Source organism: Pristis pectinata, chromosome 14, assembly GCF_009764475.1.
Source record: "Pristis pectinata isolate sPriPec2 chromosome 14, sPriPec2.1.pri, whole genome shotgun sequence".
Taxonomy (NCBI): domain Eukaryota; kingdom Metazoa; phylum Chordata; class Chondrichthyes; order Rhinopristiformes; family Pristidae; genus Pristis; species Pristis pectinata.
This window is the reverse complement of record NC_067418.1, coordinates 37,820,629-37,848,463: the sequence shown is the minus strand read 5'-3', so window position 1 is coordinate 37,848,463 and position 27,835 is coordinate 37,820,629. Positions and strand designations below refer to the sequence as shown.

General features: G+C 40.1%; 1 protein-coding gene across 1 annotated transcript in view; it reads left to right on the top strand.

The window, feature by feature from the left end:
• The window catches only part of LOC127577738 (anoctamin-9-like), an 88,752-nt gene that overhangs the window by 14,683 nt on the left and 46,234 nt on the right, over window positions 1–27,835 (top strand). The window contains exons 2-8 of the mRNA XM_052029246.1: window positions 7,695–7,763; window positions 8,589–8,702; window positions 11,370–11,506; window positions 19,060–19,136; window positions 20,564–20,628; window positions 26,428–26,516; window positions 27,424–27,558. Of these exons, the coding sequence (XP_051885206.1) occupies window positions 7,695–7,763; window positions 8,589–8,702; window positions 11,370–11,506; window positions 19,060–19,136; window positions 20,564–20,628; window positions 26,428–26,516; window positions 27,424–27,558 (686 nt within the window). The remainder of the gene's footprint in view (window positions 1–7,694; window positions 7,764–8,588; window positions 8,703–11,369; window positions 11,507–19,059; window positions 19,137–20,563; window positions 20,629–26,427; window positions 26,517–27,423; window positions 27,559–27,835) is intronic.

Below are 27,835 nucleotides of genomic sequence, written 5' to 3'. Positions count from 1 at the left end.
CCCCTCCCACTCATCCCCCCCTCCCATCATCTGTGCCAAGCCCTGGAACTTCCTTCTGTAATCTGTCTACCCATCTTTCCTCATTTGACAGAGATCTACTTCTTTGGCTTTATCATGTTAAAGGTATAATATAAATCGAGTTTTTTGCCTCAAGTTGAACTTGGTACTTTACTATCTGTTGAACCAGATAAGAGATTTTCATTCTGTCAGCCTGGACTTGAACCCAGGTCTCAGAGCTGGAAGAAACAATGACTTCTCACTGTGGACAGCGATTACAGTCTCCCCACAATGATGTGAGAAGTAAAAAAAAATTAAAGTCAGTGACATTGTTGGCTTTAGTGCTCTCTTATTATTTTAAATAGTAGTGTACAAAATCAGAGGCCTTCAAAGCTGATGTTGGATTATATATTTAGGTGGCTTTAATTCACAGAATAGCTTCAAATGCAGTTGTAACTAAGTTTTATTCCTGTTATTAATAGTATTTCAAACCTCATCTTTGAATTTTAACTTCCCTGTAAATAAATAAATTTGAATAATTCCACAAATCCCAGAAGAGTTACAGAATAATTTGGCTTCCATCAGGTTTTTGTCCCTTGCTTGGATATTTGCTTTCCAGAAATGACTTGCATATATACCGTTCAGTCCAAGAACCCACTGACTAAAATCAAGAATAAAAAAAATCCTGGTCATTGTGTGAAGACTGTCCAATGTCACAAAACTGATTTGACGCAGCAGGAATTACAGAGTTTTTGAATTGCATTTAACTTCCCCTTGTGCATTTCACATTTTGCAAGCTTGAAGTTGAAAGTCAATTTAAAAATTCAGCACAATTATAACCATACAAAAACACATCTGAAAGCTGAATTTCTGCTTCTTAGCAGTTCTATTTTTAAGTTGGGGAACAATTTTACGGGAAATTGTGACATTTCCCACTGATTAGTTTGTGAAATTGGTGACCATTTCCAACACAAGTCTCTGGGATCCTACCATCAAAGGCAATTCTGGATTTGGTGTTGTGCAATGAACCAGATTTGATTAAGGAGCTTAGGTAAAGGAATCCTAATATGATAGATCCAGTGGATGTTGTTTACTTGGACAGTGATCATAATATGATAGAATTCACCCTGCAGTTTGAGAGGGAGAAGCTAAAATCAGATGTATCGTTGTTACAGTTGAGTAAAGGTAACTACAGAGGCATGAGAGAGGAGCTGGCCAAAGTTGATTGGAAGGGAACCCTAGCAGGGATGATGGTAGAGCAGCAATGGCAGGAGTTTCTGGGAGTAATTCGGAAGACACAGGATCAGTTCATCCCAAAGAAGAAGAAGCATTCTAAAGGGAGGATGAAGCAACTGTAGCTGACAAGGGAAGTCAAATACAGCATAAAAGCAAAAGAGAGGGCATACAATACTGTAAAACTTAGTGGGAAGATAGAGAATTGGAAAGCTTTTAAAAAGTATGAAGAGTGAAAGAGAGGCAAGAGTGGACATCGGACCACTGGAAAATGACTCTGGAGAGGTAGTAATGGGAAACAAAGAAATGGTGGATGAACTGAATAAATTTTTTGCGTCAGTCTTCACTGTGGAAGACACCAGCAACATGCCAGAAATTCGAGAGAGTCAGGGGGAAGAAGTGAGTGTAGTTGCTACTACTAAGGAGAAGGTGCTTGGGAAACTGAAATGTCTGAAGGTAGATAAGTCACCTGGACCAGATGGACTACACCCCAGCGTTCTGAAAGAGGTAGCTGAAGAGATTGTGGAGGCATTAGTAGTGATCTTTCAAGAATTATTAGAGTCAGGAATGGTTCTGGAGGACTGGAAAATCACAAATGTCACTCCATTCTTTAAAAAGGGAGGGAGGAAAAAAACAGGAAATTATAGGCCTGTTAGCCTGACATCAGTGGTCGGTAAGATGTTAGAGTCCATTATTAAGGATGAGCTTTTGGGGTACTTGGAAGCTCATGATAAAATAGGCCAAAGTCAGCATAGTTTTCTTAAGGGGAGATCTTGCCTTTAGGGAATACTGCACTAGGACTCCCAAGTCCCTTTGCACCTCCGATTTCTGAATTCGCTCCCCGTTTAGAAAATAGCCTACACCTCTATTCCTTCTACCAAAATGCATGACCATACACTTCCCGATGCTGCATTCCATCTGTCATTTCTTTGCCCTTTCTCCCAACCTGTCCAAGCCCTTCTGCAGACTCCCTGCTTCCTCAACACTACCTGCCCCTCCACCTATCTTTGTATCATCCACAAACTTGGCCACAAAGCCATTAATTCAGTCATCCGGATCATTAACATATAACGTGAAAAGTAACAGACCCAACACCGACCTGTTGGAATTCTTTGAGGAGCTAAGAGGCAGGATGGACAAAGGAGAGGCAGTGGATGTTGTTTACTTGGATTTTCAGAAGACCTTTGACAAGGTGCCGCACATGAGGCTGCTAAACAAGATAGGAGTCTATGGTATTACAGGAAAGGTACTAGCATGGATAGAAGATTGGCTGACTGGCAGAAGGCAAAGAGTGAGAATAAAGGGGGCCTTTACTGGTTGGCTACCGGTGACTAGTGGTGTTCTTCAGGGGTCGGTGTTGGGTCCGCTACTTTTCACGTTGTATGTTAATGATCTGGATGATGGAATAGATGGCTTTGTAGCCAGGTTTGTGGATGATACAAAGGTAGGTGGAGGGGCAGGTAGTATTTAGGAAGCAGGAAGTCTGCAGAAGGACTTGGACAGGTTGGGAGAATGGGCAAAGAAGTGGTAGATGGAATACAGCGTAGGGAAGTGTGTGGTCATGCACTTTGGTAGAAGGAATAAAGGTGTAGACTATTTTCTAAACAGGACGCAAATTCAGAAATCGAAGGTGCAAAGGAACTTGGGAGTCCTAGTGCAGGATTCCATAAAGATTAACTTGCAGGTTGAGTCAGTAGTAAGGAAGGCAAATGCAACGTTAGCAGTCATTTCGAGAGGACTATAATACAAAAGAAAGGATGTAATGCTGAGGCTTTATAAGGCGTTGCTCAGACCACATTTGGAGTATTATGAGCAGTTTTGGGCCCCATTTCTAAGGAAGGATATGCTGGCATTGGAGGTTTACAAGAACTATCCCAGGAATGAAAGGGTTAATGTATGAGGAGTATTTGATGGCTCTGGGCCTGTACTCACTGGAGTTTAGAAGGATTGTGGAGGGGGGGGGGGGATCTCAGTGAAACTCACCAAATACTGAAAAGCATGGATAGAGTGGATATGGAGAGAATGTTTCCAGCAGTGGGAGAGTCTAGGACCAGAGGGCACAGCCTCAGAATAGAAGGACGTCCATTTAGAACAGAGATGAGGAGGAATTTCTTGAGCCAGAGGGTGGCGAATCTGTGGAATTCATTGCTACAGACAGCTGTGGAGACCAAGTCATTGGGTATATCTAAAGTGGAGGTTGATAGGTTCTTGATTAGTAAAGGCGTTAAAGGTTACGGGGGAAAGGCAGGAGAATGGGGTTGAGAGGGAAAAATAAATCAGCCATGATCAAATGGCGGAGCAGTCTTGGGGGGCTGAATGGCCTAATTCTGCTCCTATGTCCTATGGTCTTATCAACATCCTGATGGTCACTATTAACCAGGATAAACTAAGCCAGCAAAGTAAACACAGTGAGTACAACAGCAGATCAGATGTTGGGTGTCCTGTGGTGGGTAATTCATTTCCTCACACCTCAAAGCTTCTGCACCATTCACAAGGCAGGTCAGAATTATATGTTGCCATATCTTCTGCTTCGCTGGATGAGTACAGCTGCACCAAAACTCAAGAAGTTTGATACCATCAAAGACAAAGTAGCTCACTTCATTGAAGCTCAGTCCTCCATCCTAAATATTAATTTCCTTCACCACCAGAATACCATAGTCAGAGTGTTACCATACAAAAAGTACTGCAGTTAGTCACCATTAGCCCCTTCCGAAAACCATGATTTCCAATACCTAAAAGGACAAGGATATGAGGCCACCTCCAACTTCCACACTTTCCTAAATTAGAAATGTATCACTATTCTTTCATTATCTTTGAATCTAAACTACTACCCAACAACACTGTGGGAGTACCTTCACCTCGAAGACTAAAATAGTTAAATAAAGAGCCTCATTACCTCCTTCTCAAGGGCAAAAAGTAATGAGCAATAAATGATGGTCTTGCCAGTAATGCTCACATCCACGGTAGCATAGTGGTTAGCATAATGCTTTATAGCGCCAGCGACCCGGGTTCAAATCCGGCCACTGTCTGTAAGGAGTTTGTATGTTCTCCCCATGTCTGTGTGGGTTTCCTCCGGGTGCTCCAGTTTCCTCCCACATTCCAAAGACGCACAGGTTAGGAAGTTATGGGCATGCTATGTTGGCACTGGAAGCATGGCGACACTTGTGGGCTGCCCCCCAAAATCACTACGCAAAAGATGTATTTCACTGTGTGTTTTGATGTACGTGTGACTAATAAAGATCTTATCTTACATCCATAAATTAATAAAAGCACATCTCTGTGTAATATTTTGCAAATCTATTGAATCAAAAAGCTTTGATCAAACCACTCCGGATGATTCAGGAGGAACTCATTGCCTAGCGTGAACTTTCCGCCATATAGATTAGAAAGATCTTGAATTCCATTTCTAAGGTATGTATGTTAGTCTATTTCAAATGGTGGGGGCACAAAACAGAATCCTCTAGTAGCTACAACAATGAGGAGGATAAATGTAGGCCAAGTCTGTCACTTTTGTCTGTTTGGTGATCCCTGCTTAGATGTGCATGTATATGTGGATGTTGGATGACAAAGGGTTGGATTAACCTGTGATATTCTCCATGATAGGATACCACTTGCTGCCCAGATTTCCAAATGAAGCATGGTAAAATAAAGGAATTTTTATCTTCAGTATGAAGTGGAGTAAAATAAGAGAAGAAAACATAGGCACTTTGGGGAGGATAATTTAGTAATGTACCAATGTAATTAGCCGTACCTAATGATATCCCAACTGTGTCAGGACAGCCATCTAGCTTCCATCTTTCATAAACCTGAGTTTGTCAAAGTCTGCCCACATCCTATCTTGAACCATTCCATTGACTGATAATCCTGCACTTGCTGATTTATCTTGGCTCACAGCCCAGCAACATTTCAATTTTGATATCCTAATCCCCGTTTTCAAATCCTTCTATGGTTTTGTGCCAACTGACCTTTGCAAACTTACTCACTTCTATAAGCCCACAAGATTCCCACTCCACCAATTCTGGCCTTTTTTCAATGATGGCCAAACAGATTTATAATAATAGTTTTCAGTGGGACAGACTGAACATGACACACAACAGAGACCAACCTAACATGCTCATAACCAGTAGCTCATGAACAGATTTCCAGCTTATTGTCATGCTGGGTATTATAAGAGCTGTACTTTCAAAAACAAAATTACATACAGTGTATTCCTGATATCCCCAACATCACAGAAGCCATTACTCCATGTAGTATCAAGAAATGAATAAGGCATTGGGTAAAGCAAAGGTTATGGAATTAAACTAAGTTCTGGTTGTAGTATTGGTTTATTATTGTCACTTGTACCGAGGTACAGTGAAAAGCTTGTCTTACAAACCGATCGTACAGGTCAATTCATTACACAGTGCAGTTTCATTGAGTTAGTACAAAGTGCATTGGTGCAGTACAGGTAAAAACAGTAACAGTACAGAGTAAAGTGTCACAGCTAAAGAGAAAGTGCAGTGCAATAAGGTGCAAGGTCACAACAAGGTAGATCATGAGGTCATAGTCCATCTCATTGTATAAAGGAACTGTTCAATAGTCTTATCACAGTGGGGTAGAAGCTGTCCTTAAGTCTGGTGGAACGTGCCCTCAGGCACCTGTATCTTCTTCCCGATGGAAGAGGAGAGAAGAGAGAATATCCCGGGTGGGTGGGGTCTTTGATTATGCTGGCTGCTTCAAGACAACGAGAGGTAAAGACAGAGTCCAAGGAGGGGAGGCTGGTGTCCGTGATGCGCTGGGCTGTGTCCACATCTCTCTGCAGTTTCTTGTGGTTCTGGGCAGTGCAGTTGCCATACCAAGCCGTGATACATCCAGATAGGATGCTTTCTATGGTGCGTTGGTAAAAGTTGGTGAGAGTCAAAGGGGACAAACCAAATTTCTTTAGCCTCCTGAGGAAGTAGAGGCGCTGGTGACTCTACTGAAGACCTGCACTCTAGAACAAGCGGTTCTAATACAGTTACAACACTGGTATCTATCGCACAATGTGGAAAGTTGCCCATGTACATCCTGCTCACAAAAGGTAGGACAAATCCAGTCCGGTTATTTACCGTCCAATCAGTGTACTCAATCATCAGCAAAGTGATGGAAAGTATCATCAACAATGGCAATTACTCATCAAAAATCTGCTCAATAATACCCTGCTTGAATTTCACCAGGATCATTTAGCTCCAGCTTCTCCCAAACTAGTGATCTCTATCACCAAGAAGGACAAGGGCTTCAGGCATTTGGTAACATCACCAACCCCAGGTTCTCCTCAAGTTACACACGATCCTGACTTTGAAATGTACTGCTAATCCTTCATTGTTTCTGGAACACTCTCCCCAACAGCACAGAGGGAACATCTTCAATAGAAATATTGCAACAATTCAGAAAGATAGCTCACCATTTCCTTTTCAAGGACATTCAGGGTTGGGTGATAAAATGCTGGCCTTATCAGTGATGCCCAGACCCCAAAAAATGAATAAATAAATGCAGTCTATCCTGCACTGCATCTGTCATTCTGTCTATTCAGTTTCTCATACATATTCTCCAGTAGTAGATACAACTTCTCCCCTCCCCAAAAGTTGGTGCAATCAAGTTATATTTTCCTCTCAATTTAATGCCTATATCATGTATTAATTGTTCAATGATAAAAGGAAACCTCAATGTTCATAACGTACTTATACAATGGATGAATTGATGCCATATGGAAGAAAGAATTTTGGTAGTGAGTTGTTGTGCTCTTGACAGTCTTTGTCAACATTATTCTCTGTTGTGGAGTAGTGTGCAGGAATTTATCTATCAGCACAGTTCAATGACTGCCTTTGATTGATCCTAGAGTCGACAACAGGAGTCGTTCTTCATTACCAGTAGGTATGTTGAGGCTTGCAGACATTCAGTCTGGCTCCAGTATCAGATTTTTCATACTGAGATTTAAAAGCTTTAAAAACAAACCTCAACATTCTGCTTTTATGCAGGTATTTAAGCTGTAGTGTAGAGTTGTATGTTGTGCTTGGAGATCCAGTCAGTAAGTTCAGATGAGGCTGTGTGGATTGACGTTGTGTAATTGTTGAAGGATCGTTTAGGACAAGAATTCAAATTAACACAAAGTGAATTCCAAATTAATTTGCCAAATTTTGACTCCTTTAAAAGATCACTTTTACCTTCATTTACTCTCAATTCTTGTGGTAAAGATGCAGAATTGAAGTTTGATATTACTTCCTTGTTAATAATGGCATTTGTGTTCTTTAGATATTTTATCCAAAACTTTTAGTGTGAGAGGTAATTAATTAAGTGAAAATATCATGCCATTTTCTTATTAAAAAAAGCAACAGTTGTTGGAATTTAGTGGCTTAGGCAATGAGATCCTTGAAGACTTTATAATTACAGATGTGGGAACTAAACTACAGCAAATGTATCACACTATCTAATGTTTTTGTTAACAGAATGAAATGATTAACATTGTACCCTGCAATGAAGAGGAGTACCCACTAATTGAGGGTGATAATATAAAGGTAACTTTTTTTTTCAAAAAATCTATTTAAACAAATGAGAAGGTAATAAATAAAACTGAGAAACAGACACACGGTCATTCTACTGGCACTAACTCTAAAGGTTGTGACCCACAGGTGCACACTTGTTCTGCACTGAACTATAGGTATCTCAGTGGAGCTACTGACATTCCCAATCACTCTAGAAAAGTAGGCACTGTGTTTTTGTCTTTACTCAATTGAACACTGTCATTCAGAAACATTGGTTAGGTGGACAGAACCCCAGTTGCTCTGCATCACCCCAGAAGTCCTCTTCACTTAATAATTACTTTCAAAGTACAACTCACGTTACACTGCTCTACAATAGTGTTCCAGTCAGATAAAACATAAATAAGATGCAAGACTTGTACACAAGAGCTCCACCAAGTGCTGTGAATTCGGGGAAGATATGGGGCTTTTACACTGAGCTCTGAAATTCTTCAAAACCGGGTATAGAATGGTTTGCAATGTCCATTCATATGATTTTGAGTTCAATGCAGAAAATACATCTCTTTATACTCTCTACAGAGCACTATAAGATGAGACTAGAAATAAACTTTCCTGTGCATTTCCACAACATAGCTTTTCTTGAGGTAGAGCAGGAATTTGAGCTCTCTTTACATTGACACATTAATCGTTCTCATGGTAGAATTTGCAGGATGCAAGTTAGACCTCTGCACCAGCAAATATGTCCAATCCTCATGCGATACAAGTTTGATGGGAGATAGAGCTCTCTATAGAAATGGAAATGTTTGCTATGTTTTGACATCCTAAATCCATTTTCAAAATCATTATGTATTTATCTTTCAGGATAACATTGACTTTGTCCTAGTAGTGAAAAAAACAGAGAATGCCAATGGCAAAAATAAAACTAATAGGCAACTTTATCTGAAAAAATTAAATGAAAAGGGCTTCCAAATAATGGTGAGTAGAATTATATCAATGTGAAATCTTAAGAATGATATAAGGTACAGAATTTAACTGTAGGAATTACATCTTAAGATTTGGAATTACTATTTTATTGAATAGAATTTAGAATAATGACTGGATTGAAAGACTCTTCATGGAAATTGAATTGATGTTGATTTGAACAAGGATTTTTGAGAGGAATTTTTAAAGTGTAGAACTGATGAGACATCCAAACAGGGCATAGGTACTGTGTTGAGTGGATGGTCGTAATCCAAGTTCTATCATTGGTTTGCTCAAGTTAGGAATCCACTGTTTTACAAGCATGGCATATCGCTATGGATCAGTAAAAGTTTTGAAAATAATCACAGTCCACTGTATTGTTGGGTTATTTTTCTACTCGAAGATGAATAAGCATGCAGCAGGAGGAACATGCTGAAGATGCAGCAATGGCAATTTTAGAAATATAATGGTAATGTTATATAGCAGCTTGTCCCACACCCATCAACCTGTCTCCTGTTAGACTCCCTACCAGTTGTGATTTCTCTATTGTACCTAAATCTCCCTTTGTGGGAGAAGCAAGTATATTTATAGATTTCTGTTGGTCAGTGAATGTCTCAAAGAAGAACATCAACTGCACACATTTACATTGCATATCTAACATAATGAAAATGTCTCAGGCTTAAAGGACGGGAGAAAGCTTGAGAGCTGAAGAGTATTAGGGAGATAGAGCACGGGGACAAGAGCTCAAAGACTATCACTGGTGGAGCAATTAAGGTCTGGAGAGTGCAAGAGGAAAGAATCAGTGTAATGAAGATACCTAGAAGGCTTGCAGGGCTGGTAAAGATGCGGAAATTCAAGGGTGAAAAGTGGTGATCAGTTTGGGTGGCATGGGATTGATTTGAACAGGAAATGGGTCTTACAGATTATAATTGAAGTGATGTTTCTTTTGAAACAGACCTCTATTGGAGCTATGTCCGACAAAACAGTGACAGTCCATTGACAAGGGTTATTCAATTTTTTGAGAAAAGCAAATGTATATTTTCCTTGCCTCTTTTGTCCCTTTTCCTGACATTTTCCAAATAGTGGTCTTCATTGCAAGTTAACCACTGATCTGCACAACAGCAAACAATTGGTTGGTTATCATCGGAAGTGGGAAGTCTCCCATTTGCTTCCTCCCTGAACTTGTCAAACCTGGCAGCTGCAGATTTCCGTTAACAGATAACATAAAATGAACTTAATGTTAACTCATTCTCTCTGTCGTCTTGAAATTCCTTGTACTGTTTTGACAATCCCATACACAATAAATTTGAAACGCACATACAGTACGTTCTGTGATAACTCTTGCAGCGTTTTCACTCCTGTACCAAATTCTTGTTTATTAATTAACTAACTCTGAACGTGGCAGTAGCAAAAGCACAATGGTGTTGCAGATAACGCAACTGTCCTCCTCCTCCAGCCTGTCCTCCGCGACGCTGTCTGTGTGGAATTTGCACATTATCTCTGCAATTGCTTGGAATTCCCCCTGGTGTGTTGTCTCTCCCCACATCCCAAAAGTATGCTTGTTTTAGGCTAATTGGCTACTGTAAATTGTCTCTCATGTAGGTTGGTGCAGAGTTGATGGGCACATGAGAGCGAATAGGTTACAGGAAGATAAGTAAGGAAATTGTATTAATGGGATTTACCTGAAATATGGCATCGACTCAATGGGTCAAATGGCCTCCTTCTATGTCAAAAGGAAATGTGACAAATCTCTTTCAAAAGCAGTTGTGGATTGCTGAAACTGGAAACCCAAGCAGTTGTTTGCTATTTTTCACTATCACCTCCACTTGCTCTGCCCACTCGATTGATACATTCACAATGCCTTTTTCAAGCTCACCAGCCAAGATCTGCTGGATGATTTCTGTGTGTAAATTAAATGATCCTGAAGGAGATTAAGACTGTGGCACATCACCTCTGCCACTTTTCTATCCACTCTATTTTCTGCCATTATATCTACTGGCTGTAGTAAGTGTTTATCTCTTTTTAGAAGTTTACCTACAAGGGAAGCAAAAATGACAATCTCTTATATTCTATGTCTCGACTAATCAAAATTGAGTCCCAAGTACTGTGAAGGGCCCAGATGGAAAATGAGTTCCTCAAGCTTACATTGGGGTTCATTTGAACTGTGTAGGAGGCCAAAGACAAATGAGTCAGAGTGGAAATGGGGTGGAGAATTAAAACAGCAGGTAACTGGAAGCTTAGCATTACACTTATGTACTGAACAAAGAGGTTCTGCAAGGTAATCACTCAGTCTTTTTTGGTTTCTCCAATCTAGAGGGCAACACACTGTAAATACTAAATTTAATATACTAAATTGAAAGAAGTGCAAATAAGGGACTGTTTGGATCCCTGGATGGTAGGAAGGGATGAGGTAAGTGGGCAGGTGTTGCATCACCTGCAGTTGCATTGGTATGCACCATAAGAAGATGCTGCCTGTTCTGCTGAGTATATCTAGAATTTTTCTGTTTCTATTTCAGACTTGCAGCATTTATAGTGTTTAGCATTCAATTACAGGGGAGAGATTCAGTCTTCCAAAATCCTTGAACAATATCTATATTCTACTTTTATAAAAGTAATACTTAAAGTGTAAGAACATGCAAACTAATTTAAGGAAGCATAACAATAAGTTTCCTTCTAACCCAGAAAAAAGAAGATGCCCAAAATCTGTATTTTGGAATTCAAGCCCATGAAGAGATCTTTGAGAAGTACATCCATCACTTAAATATCTCTCAGAGAAGATATAATGACTGTAAACTGTCCACTATTTCAAAATCAGCCAGGTATTGACGTTATATCATTATTTATATGTACGTGATAATTAGTCGAGTACGTCTGATTCTTATCATTGAACTAGGTTCAGTATTCTTTTTACCTTATGGAGTTAGACGGATCATATTGGGACCATAACATGCTATTAGGATAAAAGTGGTAACGCTCCTCAATAATTTTGCATTTGATCATTGTACAGAGCATTTAAGAATTGGTATTGTGTTGGTTTATTATTGTCACTTGTACTGAGGTACAGTGAAAAGCTTGTCTCACAAACCAATTGTACTGGTCAATTCATTACACAGTGCAGTTACATTGAGTTAGCACAGAGTGCATTGATGTAGTACAGGTAAAAACAATAGCAGTACAGAGTGAAGTGTCACAGCTACAGAGAAAGCGCAGTGCAATAAGGTGCAAGGTCGCAACAAGGTAGATCGTGAGGTCAGAGTCCATCTCATCGTATAAGGGAACTGTTCAATAGTCTTATCACAGTGGAGTAGAAGCTGTCCTTAAGTCTGGTGGTAGGTGCCCTCAGGCTCCTGTATCTTCTTCCCGATGGAAGAGGAGAAAAGAGAGAATGTCCTGGGTGGGTGGGGTCTTTGATTATGCTGGCTGCTTCACCAAGACAACGAGAGGTAAAGACAGAGTCCAAGGAGGGGAGGCTGGTGTCTGTGATGCGCTGGGCTATGTCCACAACTCTCTGCAGTTTCTTGCAGTCCTGGGCAGAGCAGTTGCTGTACCAAGCCATGATACATCCAGATAGGATGCTTTCTATGGTGCATCAGTAAAAGTTGGTGAGAGTCAAAGGGGACAAACCAAATTTCTTTAGCCTCCTGAGGAAGTAGAGGCACTGGTGAGCTTTCTTGGCCATGGTTTCTACGTGATTTGACCAGGACAGGCTGTTGGTGATATTCACTCCCAGGAACTTGAAGCTCTCAACCCTCTCGACCTCAGCACCATTGATGTAGACAGGTGCATGTACACCACTCCCTTTCCTGAAGTCAATGACAAGCTCTTTAGTTTTGTTGACATTGAGGGAAAGGTTATTGTCATGACACCATTCCACTAAGCTCTCTATCTCCTTCCTGTACTCCGACTCATCGCTGTTTGAGATACAGCCTACAACGGTGGTATCATCTGCAAACTTGTAGATGGAGTTAGAGCAGAATCTGACCACACAGTCATGAGTGTATAGGGAGTAGAGTAGAGGGCTGTGGACGCAGCCTTGTGGAGCACCAGTGTTGAAAATAATCGTGCCGGAGGTATTGCTGCCTATCCTCACTGATTGCGGTCTGTTTGTTAGAAAGTCAAGGATCCAGTTACAGAGGGAGGTGTTGAGTCCTAGGTCTTGGAGTTTGGTGACAAGCTTGCTTGGGATTATTGTATTGAAGGCAGAGCTGTAGTCAATAAACAATAGTCTAACGTATGTGTCTTTACTGTCCAAATGCTCCAGAGCTGAGTGTAGGGCCAGGGAGATGGCATCCGCTGTAGACCTGTTTCGGCGATAGGCAAATTGCAATGGATCCTCATCTCCAAATACTCATCATCTCCAAACATATATGTAATATTGTAGACAGATATGCCACTCATCAGCTTCACAGCCTTTTTACATCCCTGCCACCCACCCAACCTATACCACATTTGAAATTTGATGATCTCTGCAGTGTTCATGGGCCCTTGGGGTTGCTACTTAACAAAGCAGAGCTACCCAAAACTTTGATTTAAGTCAGTAAACTCCCAAGTAACAGCAGTGGCTGGTACAATGATGAATTGAAAGTTATATCGCATGCTGCAGTCAATTCTTAAAGATACATGAACCCCCGATGTACCACTTTGCATCCCCTTAGAAACAGTAAAGAATCATGCAAACCACCAATTGTATAAGATTCAAAAAATTCTGACATCAATTATCTATTGACATAGAGAAAATTATAGAACCAATTAATTATTTATAGAACATAGAAAAACTATAGCACAATTCAGGCCCTTCGGCCCACAAAGCTGTGCTGAACATGTCCCTATCCTAGAAATTACTAGGCTTACCCATAGCCCTCTATTTTACTCAGCTCCATGCACCTATCTAACAGTCTCTTGAAAGACCCTATCGTATCAGCCTCCACCACCGTTTCCGGCAGCCCATTCCACGCACTCACCACTCTCTGAGTAAAAAACCTACTCCTGACATCTCCTCTATATCTACTCCCCAGCACCTTAAACCTATGTCCTCTTGTGGCCACCAATTCAGCCCTGGGGAAAAGCCTCTGACTATCTACCCTATCAATACCTCTCATCATCTTATACACCTCTTTCAGGTCCCCCCTTATCCTCCGTCGCTCCAAGGAGAAAAGGCCGAGTTCTCTCAACCTGCTTTCATAAGGCATGCTCTGCATTCCAGGCAGCATCCTTGTAAATCTCCTCTACACCCTCTCTATGGCTTCCACATCTTTCCTGTAGTGAGGCGACCAGAACTGAGCACAATACTCCAAGTGGGGTCTGACCAGGGACCTATATAGCTGCAACAATACCTCCCGGCTCCTAAATTCAATTCCTTGATTGATGAAGGACAATACACCACATGCCTTCTTAACCACAGAGTCAACCTGCGCAGCCGCTTTGAGCTTCCTATGGACTCGGACCCCAAGATCCCTCTGATCCTCCACACTGCCAAGAGTCCTACCATTAAGACTATATTCCGCCAACATATTTGACCTACCAAAATGAACCACTTCACACTTATCTGGGTTGAAATGCATCTGCCACTTTTCAGCCCAACTCTGCATCCTATCTATGTCCCTCTGTAACCTCTGACAGCCCTCCAAACTATCCACAACACCCCCAACCTTCGTGTCATCCACAAACTTACTAACCCATCCCTCCACTTCCTCATCCAGGTCGTTTATAAAAATCACAAAGAGTAAGGGTCCCAGTACAGATCCCTGAGGTACACCACTGGTCACCGACCTCCACTCAAAATATGACCCTTCGACAACCACTCTTTGCCTTCTGTGGACCAGCCAGTTCTGGATCCACACTGCAATGTCTCCTTGGATCCCATGTCTCCTCACCTTCTCCATAAGCCTCGCATGGGGTACCTTATCAAACACTTTGCTGAAATCCATATACACTACATCTCCTGCTCTCCCTTCATCGATGTGCTTAATCACATCCTCAAAAAATTCAATCAGGCTCGTAAGGCAGGACCTGCCCTTGACAAAGCCATGCTGACTATTCCTAATCATATTATACCTCTCCAAATGTTCATAAATCCTGCCTCTCAGGATCTTCTCCATCAGCTTACCAACCACTGAGGTAAGACTCACCAGTCTATAATTTCCTGGGCTATCCCTACTCCCCTTCTTGAATAAGGGAACAACATCCACAACCCTCCAATCTTCCGGAACCTCTCCCGTCTCCATGGAGATGCAAAGATCATTGTCAGAGGCTCCGCAATCTCCTCCCTCGCCTCCCACAGCAACCTGGGGTACATCTCATCCGGTCCTGGCGACATATCTAACTTGATGCTTTCCAAAAGTTTCATCACCACCTCTTTTCTAATATCTACATGCTCATGCTTTTCAGGTCGCTGCAAGTCCCCACTACAATCCCCCAGATCTTTTACGGTGGTGAATACTGACGTAAAGTATTCATTAAGTACCTCCACTATTTCTTCCGGATCCATACACACTTTCCCACTGCTGCACTTGATAGGCCCTATCCTTTCGCATCTCATCCTCTTACTCTTCACATACTTGTAGAACGCCTTGGGGTTTTCCTTAATCGTACCTGCCAAGGCCTTCTTGTCTCCCCTTCTGGCTCTTCTAATCTCTTTCTTAAGTTCCTTCCTTTTAGCCTTGTACTCCTCCAGATCTCTAACGTTACCTAGCTCTCTATACCTTTTGTATGCTTTTCTTTTCCTTTTGACTAGCTTTATTATAGCCTTCGTACACCACGGTTCCTGTATCCTATCATGACTCCCCTGTCTCATCGGAACATGTCTATGCAGAGCTTCACACAAATATCCCCTGAATATTTGCCACATATCTTCCATACTTTTCCCAGAGAACATCTGTTCCCAATTTAATCTTACAATTTCCTGCCTGAGAGCCTCATAATTCCCTTTACTCCAAGTAAACACCTTTCTAGCCTGTCTGCTCCTATCTCCCTCTCCAGTGCTAACGTAAAGGAGATAGAATTATGATCACCATCACCAAACTGTTTACCCACTGAGAGATCTGACACCTGACCAGGTTCATTACCCAATATCAAATCAAGCATAGCCTCTCCTCTTGTAGGTCTATCTACATACTGTGTCAAGAACCCTTCTTGAACTCACCTAACAAACTCCACCCCATCTAAACGCCTCACTGTCTGGAGATGCCAGTCGATGTTTGGGAAATTAAAATCCCCCATCACAACAACTCTGTTATTCTCACACCTTTCTAGTATCTGCTTCCCTATCTGCTCCTCAATAACCCTGTCACTATTGGGCGGCCTATAAAAAACACCCAGCACAGTTATCGACCCCTTCCTGTTCCTAACCTCCACCCACAGAGACTCCATAGACAATCCCTCCACAACGTCCACCTTTTCCGCAGCTGTGACACTATCTCTGATCAACAGTGCCACTCCCCCACCTCTCTTGCCTCCCTCCCTGTCCTTCCTGAAACATCTAAAACCCGGCACTTGAATCAACCATTCCAGCCCCGGAGCCATCCAAGTCTCCGTAATGGCCACCACATCATAGCTCCAAGTATCGATCCAAGCTCTAAGCTCATCTGCCTTGTTCACAACACTCCTTGCGTTAAAATAGACACATCTCAAGCCTGTCTGAACACGTCCCTTCTCTATCACCTGCCTATGGTACTTACTCCTAGCCTCCTCTATTTGAGAGCCAAACACCTCTTCCCCAGTCTCTCCAGTATGGATCCCACCCCTAACAATTCTAGTTTAAACTCTCCCCAGTAGCCTTAGCAAACCTCCCCAGCAGTATGTTGGTCCCCCTGGGATTCAAATGCAACCCGTCCTCTTTGAACAGGCCATACCTGCCCCAAAAGAGGCCCCAATGATCCAGAAAACTGAATCCCTGCTCCTTACTCCAATCCCTCAACCACGCATTTAACCTCTTCCTCATTCTGTTCCTATACCCACTATATCCATTTATAGGGATAAAGAGTTGTAAATCTAACCAAACATGCATTAGATCAGTCTGTTAGTCTTTTCAGTTATAAACTCTTCACTCATATGCTGTATTTAACATCCCTGAAGTATGTATTCCAGACACAATTAATTTCAGTGGATCATTTTCTAAACAGAGTTTAGAAAATGATCCACTGATCTCACGTCCTACATGACAATTATTACTTAACATAATTTTTCCATGATTATGCATAACTATTAACACATTGCATTAAATATTTTCTAACATCAAATGTCAACATTAAACCTTAATGCAGGCTAATAAAATTCACCACCTACCACAGCAGCTACACTTATACATTGTACTTGATACCTTATTAAACACCATGAACAATTTCTACAACAGCTTTTACTTTCACTGTTTCTTAAGATTCCCATCTATGTCTATTTTTACTCTATCTCAAATCTTGACTTTCACTCTGACACTTTGTAGACATTTGATATTTCCCCTTTCCTGCAGTCATTTTTGAAATCATAAAATCACCGCTCTGATCATCTTCAATGCCAACAGCACTGCTATCCTTGTTATCAGGCTTTCCTGTGCATTTTATTCTTTACAGTGTTGGGTTGACATCAGTCAGTTCATGTCTACCGTGACATCTCTCATCGGACCTTAGAGACTTTTGAACTGCTTGCACATCACTTTTACATTCACATGATCTATTGGTTTCTTGCAAAAGCCATATGTAGTATCCAGGTGGCTCCACTCCACTTCCATTACCATTTCTGTGGGTTATTCCCTGCTTGCACTCCATTTCCAAACTTGTGGCTATTCAGCGCAGTCCCTCAGTCATTATGTCCACTATGTTGAATCGGCTTTCATGAATTTTCATTTGCTGGTTCATACATTTAATGATCCCAGAAAACCTGTCCTAAAAAGGACGTCAAATTCCAAAGTCTGTAACTGACCACATTCACTAAACATTTCCTTCAGTACCTGGTTGCATATGCCAAACTTGTAACTCTTTAAAGTCTCTGAAGGTGCTAGTTTAAATGTCCTTTCTTTACATTGTTCTTGTAAGAGACTTTATCCTTGCTAAATGAGTTGCATGTTTTGGATGTCTTCAACCCTACTACCAGCCACAATGTTACCTTCCACTGTTCATTTACTGCTGGGTTTCCATTCTCTGTCCCCTCCTGGAATCCAAATGATATTGGTCAGCCAGAGGAACATTTCCACTTGTTCCATATACAAGGCAAATGATTGAGACTTACTGTATTTTTAAAACACACCACCATATATGTCACATCCACTGCCTACCATCATCACTGCTGTATGTAAGGAATCCTATTCTTTATTCCTATCACGCTTAATTACTGCCATTCTTTTTCCTTAAGATCTTCATTACCATTGTAATGCTTATAGTCTCCTGCTTAATATAACAAATAACAGAGGCAAAGCCAATAACAAATCATGGAGACACAAGAGACTGCAGATGCTGGAAATCTCGAGCAACACATCTATTAAAGGCAGTCAACTTCCAACTAACATCACTGTCTGATATAGCTATGTATCAACAATCATTTGATGCTCTATGGGTGCACTAATTCTCATACCTAATACAATCTCAAAAGGATTACTCAGTCTATACTGAAAGGTTTTAAACATCATTATGATCTTTGCAAGGGTATATACAGAGTGGGAGCCATCTGGGAAATGGGCCCTACATAATCATTTAGCACTTCAAGGATCAATATTTGTGTGTGTGTGCGTGCATGTGCGTGCGTGCGTGTGCGTGCGTGTGGTGGCGTGTGTGTGTGTGTGTGTGTGCGTGTGTGTATTTCTTTATGTATACAATACATCTGTTTAAAGTGCCCTCCAAAAGCTGTCAAAATTAAATAACTCTTGATGATCATTTCCATCCCACATGTGCATTCACATTTATCTCCCCACCCATATGGGCTGTTTTGTTACTCACTAGAACGTTTCTGTTTCATCTTTTTAATACAGAATGAATGACATTATTTGGTTTCTCTCATTCTTCTACTCTCTCTCTTACACCCACACACACACACACCCACACCCACACACACACACACCGAAAAACAGATGAATGTGAATATTAATATGGATTTTGATTAAGCCACAGGGAATTTCATGCACTGCAATGATTTTTTTTCTCAAAATTATAAACAGATAAAACTTAATGGTTTTCATTAGGAGGCAAATAACCAGGAATAATCAAGAAATGATCCATAAAATTACTGACTAAAAAATAACTCAAATAATGAAAGTGCTCAGTGGAGACTGAGTGGGTTAATTTATTCCGATCTTCTACACATAAAACATTCGTCACTTTTGAAAAATCTTTGCATGTTAATCAAGCTTATTACCCTCAGCTAATGTGCTAAATTTTGTTCATTACAGAATTCGAATTATAAATTTTATTCTATGGAAAACAAGGTATTCAACGAAAGATGATCAAAATGAAGATGGTCTATATGGTAAATAACATTGTTAACAATAAACATAAGCCTATATGACAAATTGACTAATACCACAAAATTGCAAACATGTGCAATTATGTACATTTGCTCTTTCTGAAGTTATGAAAGCTGTTTTTAACTTTAAAATTATTGAAAATCCTAACTTAAATCATAATATTTATTGTAATAAGAACCATAATTACCATAATAGCCATTTCATTGGTGACCTTGGCTTATTTATTGTATTTTGTTCTTGGTAAATCTCACTGTTCCTATAAATTTGCAAAAAAACTTGCCTCTGTTGTAATTTGTCTTCTATTTGCCATCTCTGTTTGCTAGATTTCTCATTTCTTGCAAACATGAGAAGTGAATGGAGTTGACAAGGAACGGATAAATAAGTGCCATTGTTTTTTGGGCCAGAAGCAGCAGTAGTGTTTTCTACAAGTTCCCACCTCCACCAAAGCCACTGACACATTGCTACATAGGTACAAGGGGAAAGAAACCACACCACTCAGATAAAGTTGTAGTTTTGAGATTCCCAACCGCATCTCATTTGTGCCCCGATTTCCTTTTCCTGATCACTTAATATTGATCTTGACAGTCTGCTTATCTGGATCAATAAGGTTTTTGTTTCTTTCAATGCTTTAGAAATAGTTTATAAACATTAATTTTCTGGAATAAAATATATAGGGCATAACTTCAAAATTCATAGAACACAAAAATCAGAAAGGTAGCAGAGTAACAGACTTCGGGAGGACACAAAAAGTAGTGAAATGGGCATACACAAGACGAAATGGAGATATGAAGTGATAATTTTGGATGAAAGAATGAGATATGGTTGGGGGAGGAGGTGCTGTGGGATTCCAGTGCAAGACATGTAGAGAGGGTTATTCCTAAAGCATCTGGGATTCTTAACTTTATAAACTAAGGTTAATCATGAACTTCTTTCTTACCTGCACACAGGATACAAAGAAAAACCTGACATCTAACAGTTGATGATTTTCTGTCACTAACCTTGGATTTCTCTCTCCTCTTTCCTATAATTGTTTATTTTTACTGCCAAATGCTGTTGTTTCTTTTAACTTTTGCCTTTTTTCTCCTCATCCATACTTACTTTGTAACAATCCACATTCACCTTGCTTTCTTCAATCAGTTTTATTTTTTTCTCTCATACTTTAAAACAGGGATCTTGCATCACATGTATTTCCTTTATGCTAAAACCTAAAACCCATGCTTTGTTTCACTGTTTTGCTGATCTATATCTCCTTTTAACATCTTTACAACCTTGTTCATGTGCAACTTTGGAAGTATTGACTCCCTATTTAGAAACATGCGAAAATGTGGTTTGTAACCATCAGCAGTAATCTAGAAAGTGGTGATTAATGATTTCATTGCTATTGGTAGAGACAAAGCTATATCTTGTTTAATTTTTTATTTGATTTTAGCCAGCAATTCTCTGAACAACTTATTGAAAGATGGTGCATTTCATGCAGTCTTCCCGCTTCATGAGGTAAATATTATTTATTCTGCATTTATGTGGTGCCTTATCATGTGCAGTAATACATTTAAAATGAAATACTTTTGCATGTAGGCAAATTTACCAGGCAATTCTATGGTGAGGACTAACAACCAGTAAATAAGACGAATGATTAATTGATCTGTTTTTGGTCCAACAGTGGCACAAATCTTTTTACAATCATTTGAATGAGGAGATATGACCTTGGTTTAACATTTCATGATATGACTCCATTGAAATATGCTTGAATTAGATTGAATCCATTTCTTAGGTTATGTATTGCTTAAAGAGCTCTACCTTCAACTTAATTAAAAAGGAAGTGATCTTTTTAAACCATTTTACTGGGTTTTAGAAGTAGATCCAAGTGTAATGATACTATAATGTCACAGTCGTATTTAATAATGTCCACTATGAAAAAAAAATTGCCTTCATTTCATTTAATAAAGTCAAATATAAGCCACATCACATTGAGTTTGTAATAAAACCAGAAAATGCTGGAAGTACTCAATAGGTCAGGCCACATCTGTGGGAAGAGAAACAGACCTAACATTTCAGGTTGAAGACCCATCATCAGGAAAGAGACAAAAGAGGCTCATTAAGCTGCAGGGAGGTTGGGGGTGGGGGAGGAGGGGAAATGTTTCCCATAGGGTAAACCAGAGTGCCCATGGGAAGAAACTGTAAATAAAGTTATCTGGTCAATGAGTGAATGGGTCCTGATGCAGGGTCTCAACCTGAAGTGTTGACTATTCCTTTGCCTCCACAGATACTGCTTCTTCCAGAGGTTGCTTTTCACTCCAGATCCCAGCATCTGCAGTCTCTTGTGTTTTGAATGAGTGAATAGGAGCTGTTAGAGAGTGAGAACATAGACAAACAAATAGGGACAGGAGAATGCAGGAACTTCAAAGTGCAGAGCAGGAAGACATGCCCAGCAGATCATGCTGGCATGTCCTACACTACCAGAGGAAAAAAGAACAAAGGGAAAAAAACAACAAACAAGCTGAACCAATATCACAGATGGATGACTGTTACAGACAGAAATCGAGTTACTTGTAGTTGTAGAATTCAATATTAAGTCCAGAAGGCTGCAATGTTCCCAGGCAGAAGATAAGGTGTTATTCCTCAAGCTTGCATTGGGCCTCATTGTAACAGTACAGGAGGCCACAGATCGATAGGTCATAGTGGGAGTGGAATAGAGAATTAAAGTGGTAGGCAACGGGTCAGCTCAGAGTCACACCTGTGGAATGAACGCTACATTGAGCAGACCACGTTATGAATACTGAATGCAGTACACTAGATTGAAAGAAATGCAAATGAATCACTACTTCAGCTGGAAAGATTGTTTGGGTCCCTGGATGGTGGGCAGGAAAGACATGAAAAGACAATGGTTGCAAGACAAAGTGCCATAAGAAGGGGGATGGTTTGGGGAAACAGAAGGGTGGACCAGGCAGTCATGGCGGAAACAGTCACTGTGAAATACTGAAAGGGGAAGAGAGAGGAAGGTGCGTTTAGGTGGTGGAATCTCTTTGAGGATGGCGGAAATTACAGAAGATGATCTGTTGAATGCGGAGGCTGGTGGGGTAGAAGATAAGGACCAGGGGAACCCTATCCTTGTTCTGTCCTGGAGGAGAGAGGGTGAGAGCAGAGGCATAGGAAATGGATGAGATTTTCAGATCAAGTTTGTGTTGTTACAGATAACTGCAGCAGTTCATTCTTACAAATACCCATTATTAATGAAGTAGGAGTGGCCTTGCTGGAGTCACTAGTGAAACTCTGAATAAAGGCAGCAAACAAAATCCATAATTATTTAATTTTGAAGAAAAGCTGCAGTAAAGGTTTAAAGGAAAGAACTAAAGAAAGAAATGGTTACAGTAGGTGACTTATTTTATGTCAGCCTCAGTGAGATTCATCAAGCAATTCTCTCTGAGGTATCCCCGTTCATGGACTTCATTGCAGTGGCTGTCAAGATAAAGACTGCCATCAACTTTTAGGTAATGAATTCTTTCCAGGATGGTCTGATCATGGCCAACTAATTCTGCTAAGGTATCAATGAAGACAGTCACAAATGCCCATTCATCAACAGTCCCCATGTTACCTTCCCTTTGTCGCTGACCATCAAAGTGATCAACTGGCCATGGTGTGAAAATAAAGCAACCAAAGATCAAATATTCCAAACCAAGGCTAACTTTATAAATCAAGTTGTGCCAAAAACCATACAAACACCAAGTAATTACTTTGTACATGTATTCCATGTACCTTTATCTATCCTAGTGTTTCTATGCAGTAGCTAATTACTACTCAAACAGTATGGTCTCAGTCATCAGCAAAGTGATGTAAAGTGTTGTCAAGTGCTTTCAAGTGGCACTTATTCATCAATAACTTGCCCACCATTAGCCAGTTACCGAGTTTTGCCATGACCACTTTAGCCTTTGTTCAATTGTGGATCAAAGAATTGAATTCCAGAGACGTGGTGAGAATGACTGCCCTTGACATCAATGCTGTTTTTGATTGGATGTTGCACAAGGAGCCCAAGTAAAATTTAAGTCAATGGTCATCTAAGGATTAGCACCCCATCAGTACCTTACACAAAGTAAGACAGATGTGGGTGTTGAAGGCCAATCATCACTGCAGGAGTTCTTTAGAGCAGTGTCCTCGGCCCAACCATCTTCATTTGCTTTATCAGTGATATTCCTTCCATGATAAGGTCTGAAATCTGTTATTGCAGATTGCAATGTTAGATAGAACATTCAGATCATTTTGCAGGGTCCAACCTCAAAATTGGTGGAAGAAACAGTTCAAATTGGACGCATGTATATAGAAATTTTCCCCAGATAAAAGCTTTATGGCAAAATATATATCAAGAACTATAGTTAAATAACAAAATATACTGTATTACCTGAAAGTTTTCACCAATTTATAGGTTATTCAAATTACTGAGGATTGACAACAACCTATGCAAACTCAGATGATTATGTTCACTGATGATTGTACTATGTTCAATTTCATATGCAACTCCTCAGCAGATTATGCCTACAAACAGCAAGACCTAGTCAACATTCAGGCCTAGGCTGGTAGGCAGCAACTAACATTTGCACCACATAAATGCCAGGTGATCTGTAACAAGAGAGAGTCTAATCACCTGCTTTTGACATTCAATGACTTTACAATCATTGAGTCCCTCATGATTAATATCTTGGAGGGGGTGGGGGGTCACCATTGACCAGAAGTACAATTAGATCTGCCAGATAAATACCATGGCTACAAGAGGGAGTCAGAGACTGGGTATCCTGTCATGAATGACTCAATTCCTGACGCCCAAAGCCTTTCCACAAGTCAGCAGTGGGATGAAATACTCTCCACTTCTCTGGATGAGTACAGCTCCAACAACACTCAAGAAACTTGACGAAATCCATAACAAGCAGTCCACTTGAATGGTACCCCATCTATCACCCTAAGCATTCATTCCCTCCCCCATTGGATTACAATAAGCGTAGTACATACCATCTACAAAATGCACTGCAGTTACGTGCCTGGTCTACTTAGACAGGACTTCTCAGACCCTCAATTTCTACCATCAGGACAGATAGCACCACCATCTGCAGTTCCCCTCCAAATCGCATATAATTTTGACAGAAATAAATCATCATTCTTTCATCATCACTGGGTTTAAATCTTTGAACCCCCTAGTCAACAACAGCATAAAAGTAGCTCACCAGATGAACTGTGACAGTTCAAGAAGGGGACTCAACACCGTCTTCTCAAGGTGATAAATGTTTGGTATTAAAATTTGGCCTTGTCAGTGATGCTCAAATCCTGAAAAATTAATAAATATAAGAAAACTGTAGTGGTGTAGTGTGCCTGGCAGAAACTGTTCACTTACACTGAAGAGAATGCAGATGGCCTTGCATTCCAACATTGAGTAGCTCTGAGCTTTGTGCACCACAGAGTTACTGGCACCTCAACATTCTCTGTAAATCACTGAAATAAAGAAACATCTCTATCCAGAGCAATGGAGGCAGACTGAGCTCCCACTTCAGCAAATTGATGCAGAGTGGTTTACGCTTTTTCCAGCACTATCCAACTTTTCACCTGGAATATCAGAACAGTAATGAGAAAATGTGATATATTTTGGTGGGAACAACAAGGGGAGGCAACATTGGTTGTGTTTTGAATGGATAATCAGGTTATTCTGCTTTGAGTGGAGAAGGTTAAAGGGTGATTTGATGGAGTAGTTCAAAATCTTGAAGGATTTTGTTAGAACCACCAGAAAAAATTAGAGGAGGAAACTGATAACATTGCTAGAAGAGTTAGTAATCAGTGGACAAGATTCAAGGTTAACTTGCAATTGAACTGGAAGTATTTTTCTTCACACAGTGGATTGTTAGGATGTAGAATCCACTGCCCAAAAATGTGATGGATGTAGTTTGTAAATAATTTTCAAAAGCAAATAGAATTTATGCTTGAAGCGAGAAAAGAAATGCTAGGCTAAGGGAAAGAACAAGATTGTGGAACTAATCCAATAGTTCCAACAGGTTCAATAGGCATTCTTTTCTGTATGATTCTATGAAAATTAGTAGGGCAATAAACCCAAATGGAGACCACTGAACAAGACCAGCAAATGTATGGTAAAAGTGCAAAGGAAATTGAAAATAACATAGAGGTTTGTTATCTCCCTTCAAAAGGATTGACTCTGCAGTCCCTCTGCACTGAGTGCAGAGCATGGGCTAGGCCATTCCATACCTGGGAATTTTTCAATTGCGTTTAACTTGAGACCTTTCAGGTTCCAATTCATACCTGTACAACCTCCAATAAAGGTCATGAAAGCAGAGTCCACTGATGTCAGCTCTGGACCGACCAAGCTTAAAAAGCTTTTTCTTCAAGTGCATATTTTTAGGTTTGGATTCAGGTGCACAATTGGAGGTCCATATTCATATATCAAAAATTACCAAAGACTGAGTTAAGCACAAAGAATTTCCATTTTGGACTGTGCCTTTAACTCTGTTGCTAGAGCTTAATAAGGGCCACACGTTCCTGCTGGAAGACAACAAATGCACCAAACTAAGCCTTGTGAACTGGCCCCACTTAGTTTTGAGCTCATGAGAGCCAGATCTTACTAGTAGTTCTAAATGGACCTGCTAGGTTTTAGGCATTGAAACGGAGCAAACACTAGACTTCAACTCATGTGCTGTGAAATATGGAAGTCTATGATTTGGAAGCCAAATTTGTCAGTTCACGCTGCTGCTGGAGCCCACCTAGGATCCAGTGGCAGAGGTCAGTCTTGCTCGGATTCTTCAGCATCATGCTAGAGAATTGTCTCTTGAAACCTATACCAGGTCAGAACTAGTGTAGGATTTGAGACCCCTTGATTTCAATCAAGAATGTGTGCTAAGTGTGCTAAGGAGGCAAGGTCATGGTAAGTTACTTGTTTGAGGTTATATTCTGATACTTTAATGTTTTTGACTTCTAATAATTTCTTTTTTTAATCTATTAAATTATTTTTTAATGTTTTTAAATAAGAACTATTTAAATACTGATAAAGTCACAACTTTTACAGCTGTGAAAGCCCTACCTCAGCTGTGGTTCCAAGGTGCTAAGCACCTATTTTCAGCTTTCTGGAGAAGGGCCTTGAGATATTTGCCACATTAAAGGCGTTATATAATACAGCATGATAGAAGAGCCCCTAAACCCAGTCATACAATTTTTCAGCAGAGAAGCTAGGAGTTTGCATAAATTGTTGTCAATCCTCAGTAATTTGAATAACCTTTTGAGATTCTGATTTGTTTTTGTTTTATTTAGCAAGACATTCGCAAGAAAGAAGGCAAGTTGCACAGTGAATGGGCGAAGTGGAAATGCTTATTTAAGAAACAACCCATCAATGAAATAAGGTATCATGAAAAAAAGTATAATGATTTTCAACTTTAGATTGTGTTTGTTGGCATGTCAGCTGTAGAATTAAATTGTGCAATAACACAATGTAAATGTAAAGTGCAATGTAAAACATTTTAGTTGGAAGAGCAAAAAAGACAAAACTAATTGAAAAGGTACAATTCTAAAGTGGGGACAGAATCAGAGGAGTATATGTGCACAGTGGAAAGTGGTAGAGGAGGTTAGGAAAGCAGTCAAAAAGGGATAGGGTAGCCTGGGCTATTTAGGAAGAGGAAAGGAGTACAAAAGCAAGAAAATTATTTTGATTCTCTGTGAACACTGGGCTGGATCTTGGAAGAGAATGCTGGTAACTCCAAGTGGAACAGCTGGCATTTCCTGGCATAAGTGCCTATGAATTCATGATTACTGCTCATGAGTGCAGGGATGTAGATGTCTCAGATATCCTATTTATCCTCCAACACTCATGGATTCTAGCAGGTGAGTGCAAAATTGCAGCGATCTGCTGGAAGGATCTGAGCCAGTTTGGACTTAGTGCAAGGAGTTCTTCTCAATTAATTTCAATAGAGGACAATGACTGTGGGGAATTAATGTCAGTATTTTTTAATTTTTTGTCATTGTTTGGTTGTAACAATTCTGTGGGTCAGCATGGTTTAGTAGGTTAAGACATTGACTTTCACCTGGAAAAACCTGATGATTTTGGTATTAATCAATGTGAAGTGTCTTAACATACCTGAAAACAAAACAGGGAGACTAAGATGACTTCAGTTCTTAATCAAATATTTATCCAGCCCTTTTATTAAAACTAAAAGTGAATATTCACAAAAATAATTGCTATTGATATGTCTTCTTCAAACATATATAAATGTAACAGCAGAAATTTAACTCTTTGGATGTCTCTATTTGCAGGGAATATTTTGGAGAGCGGATCACCTTGTATTTTGCCTGGCTTGGCTGGTACAACACCATGCTGATCCCTGCTGCTCTATTTGGAGTCTTAGTCTTTCTGTATGGATTAATGTATTTTGAAGACGATCAAGTGAGGTATAGTATTGTCTATGTGTTTCAATCATTGGGTAGATGGATTGCTGGTATCTCACATAATAACATTTTTAAAGAGATTTTGTACAGGCTATTTAACATTAATAGCTAAATTGATCTGAATAAGATTTATAAACTTTCTGACTGTAATAATGACAATAAATGCTGATGCATTGAACAGCTGTAGCTTTGAGTGCAAAAGAGCAAATGCCAAAATCATAAGTGGGAAAATAAGAGTTAGGTTTAGGGCTAAGATCTTCTGTATCAACCTGGAAGAAGT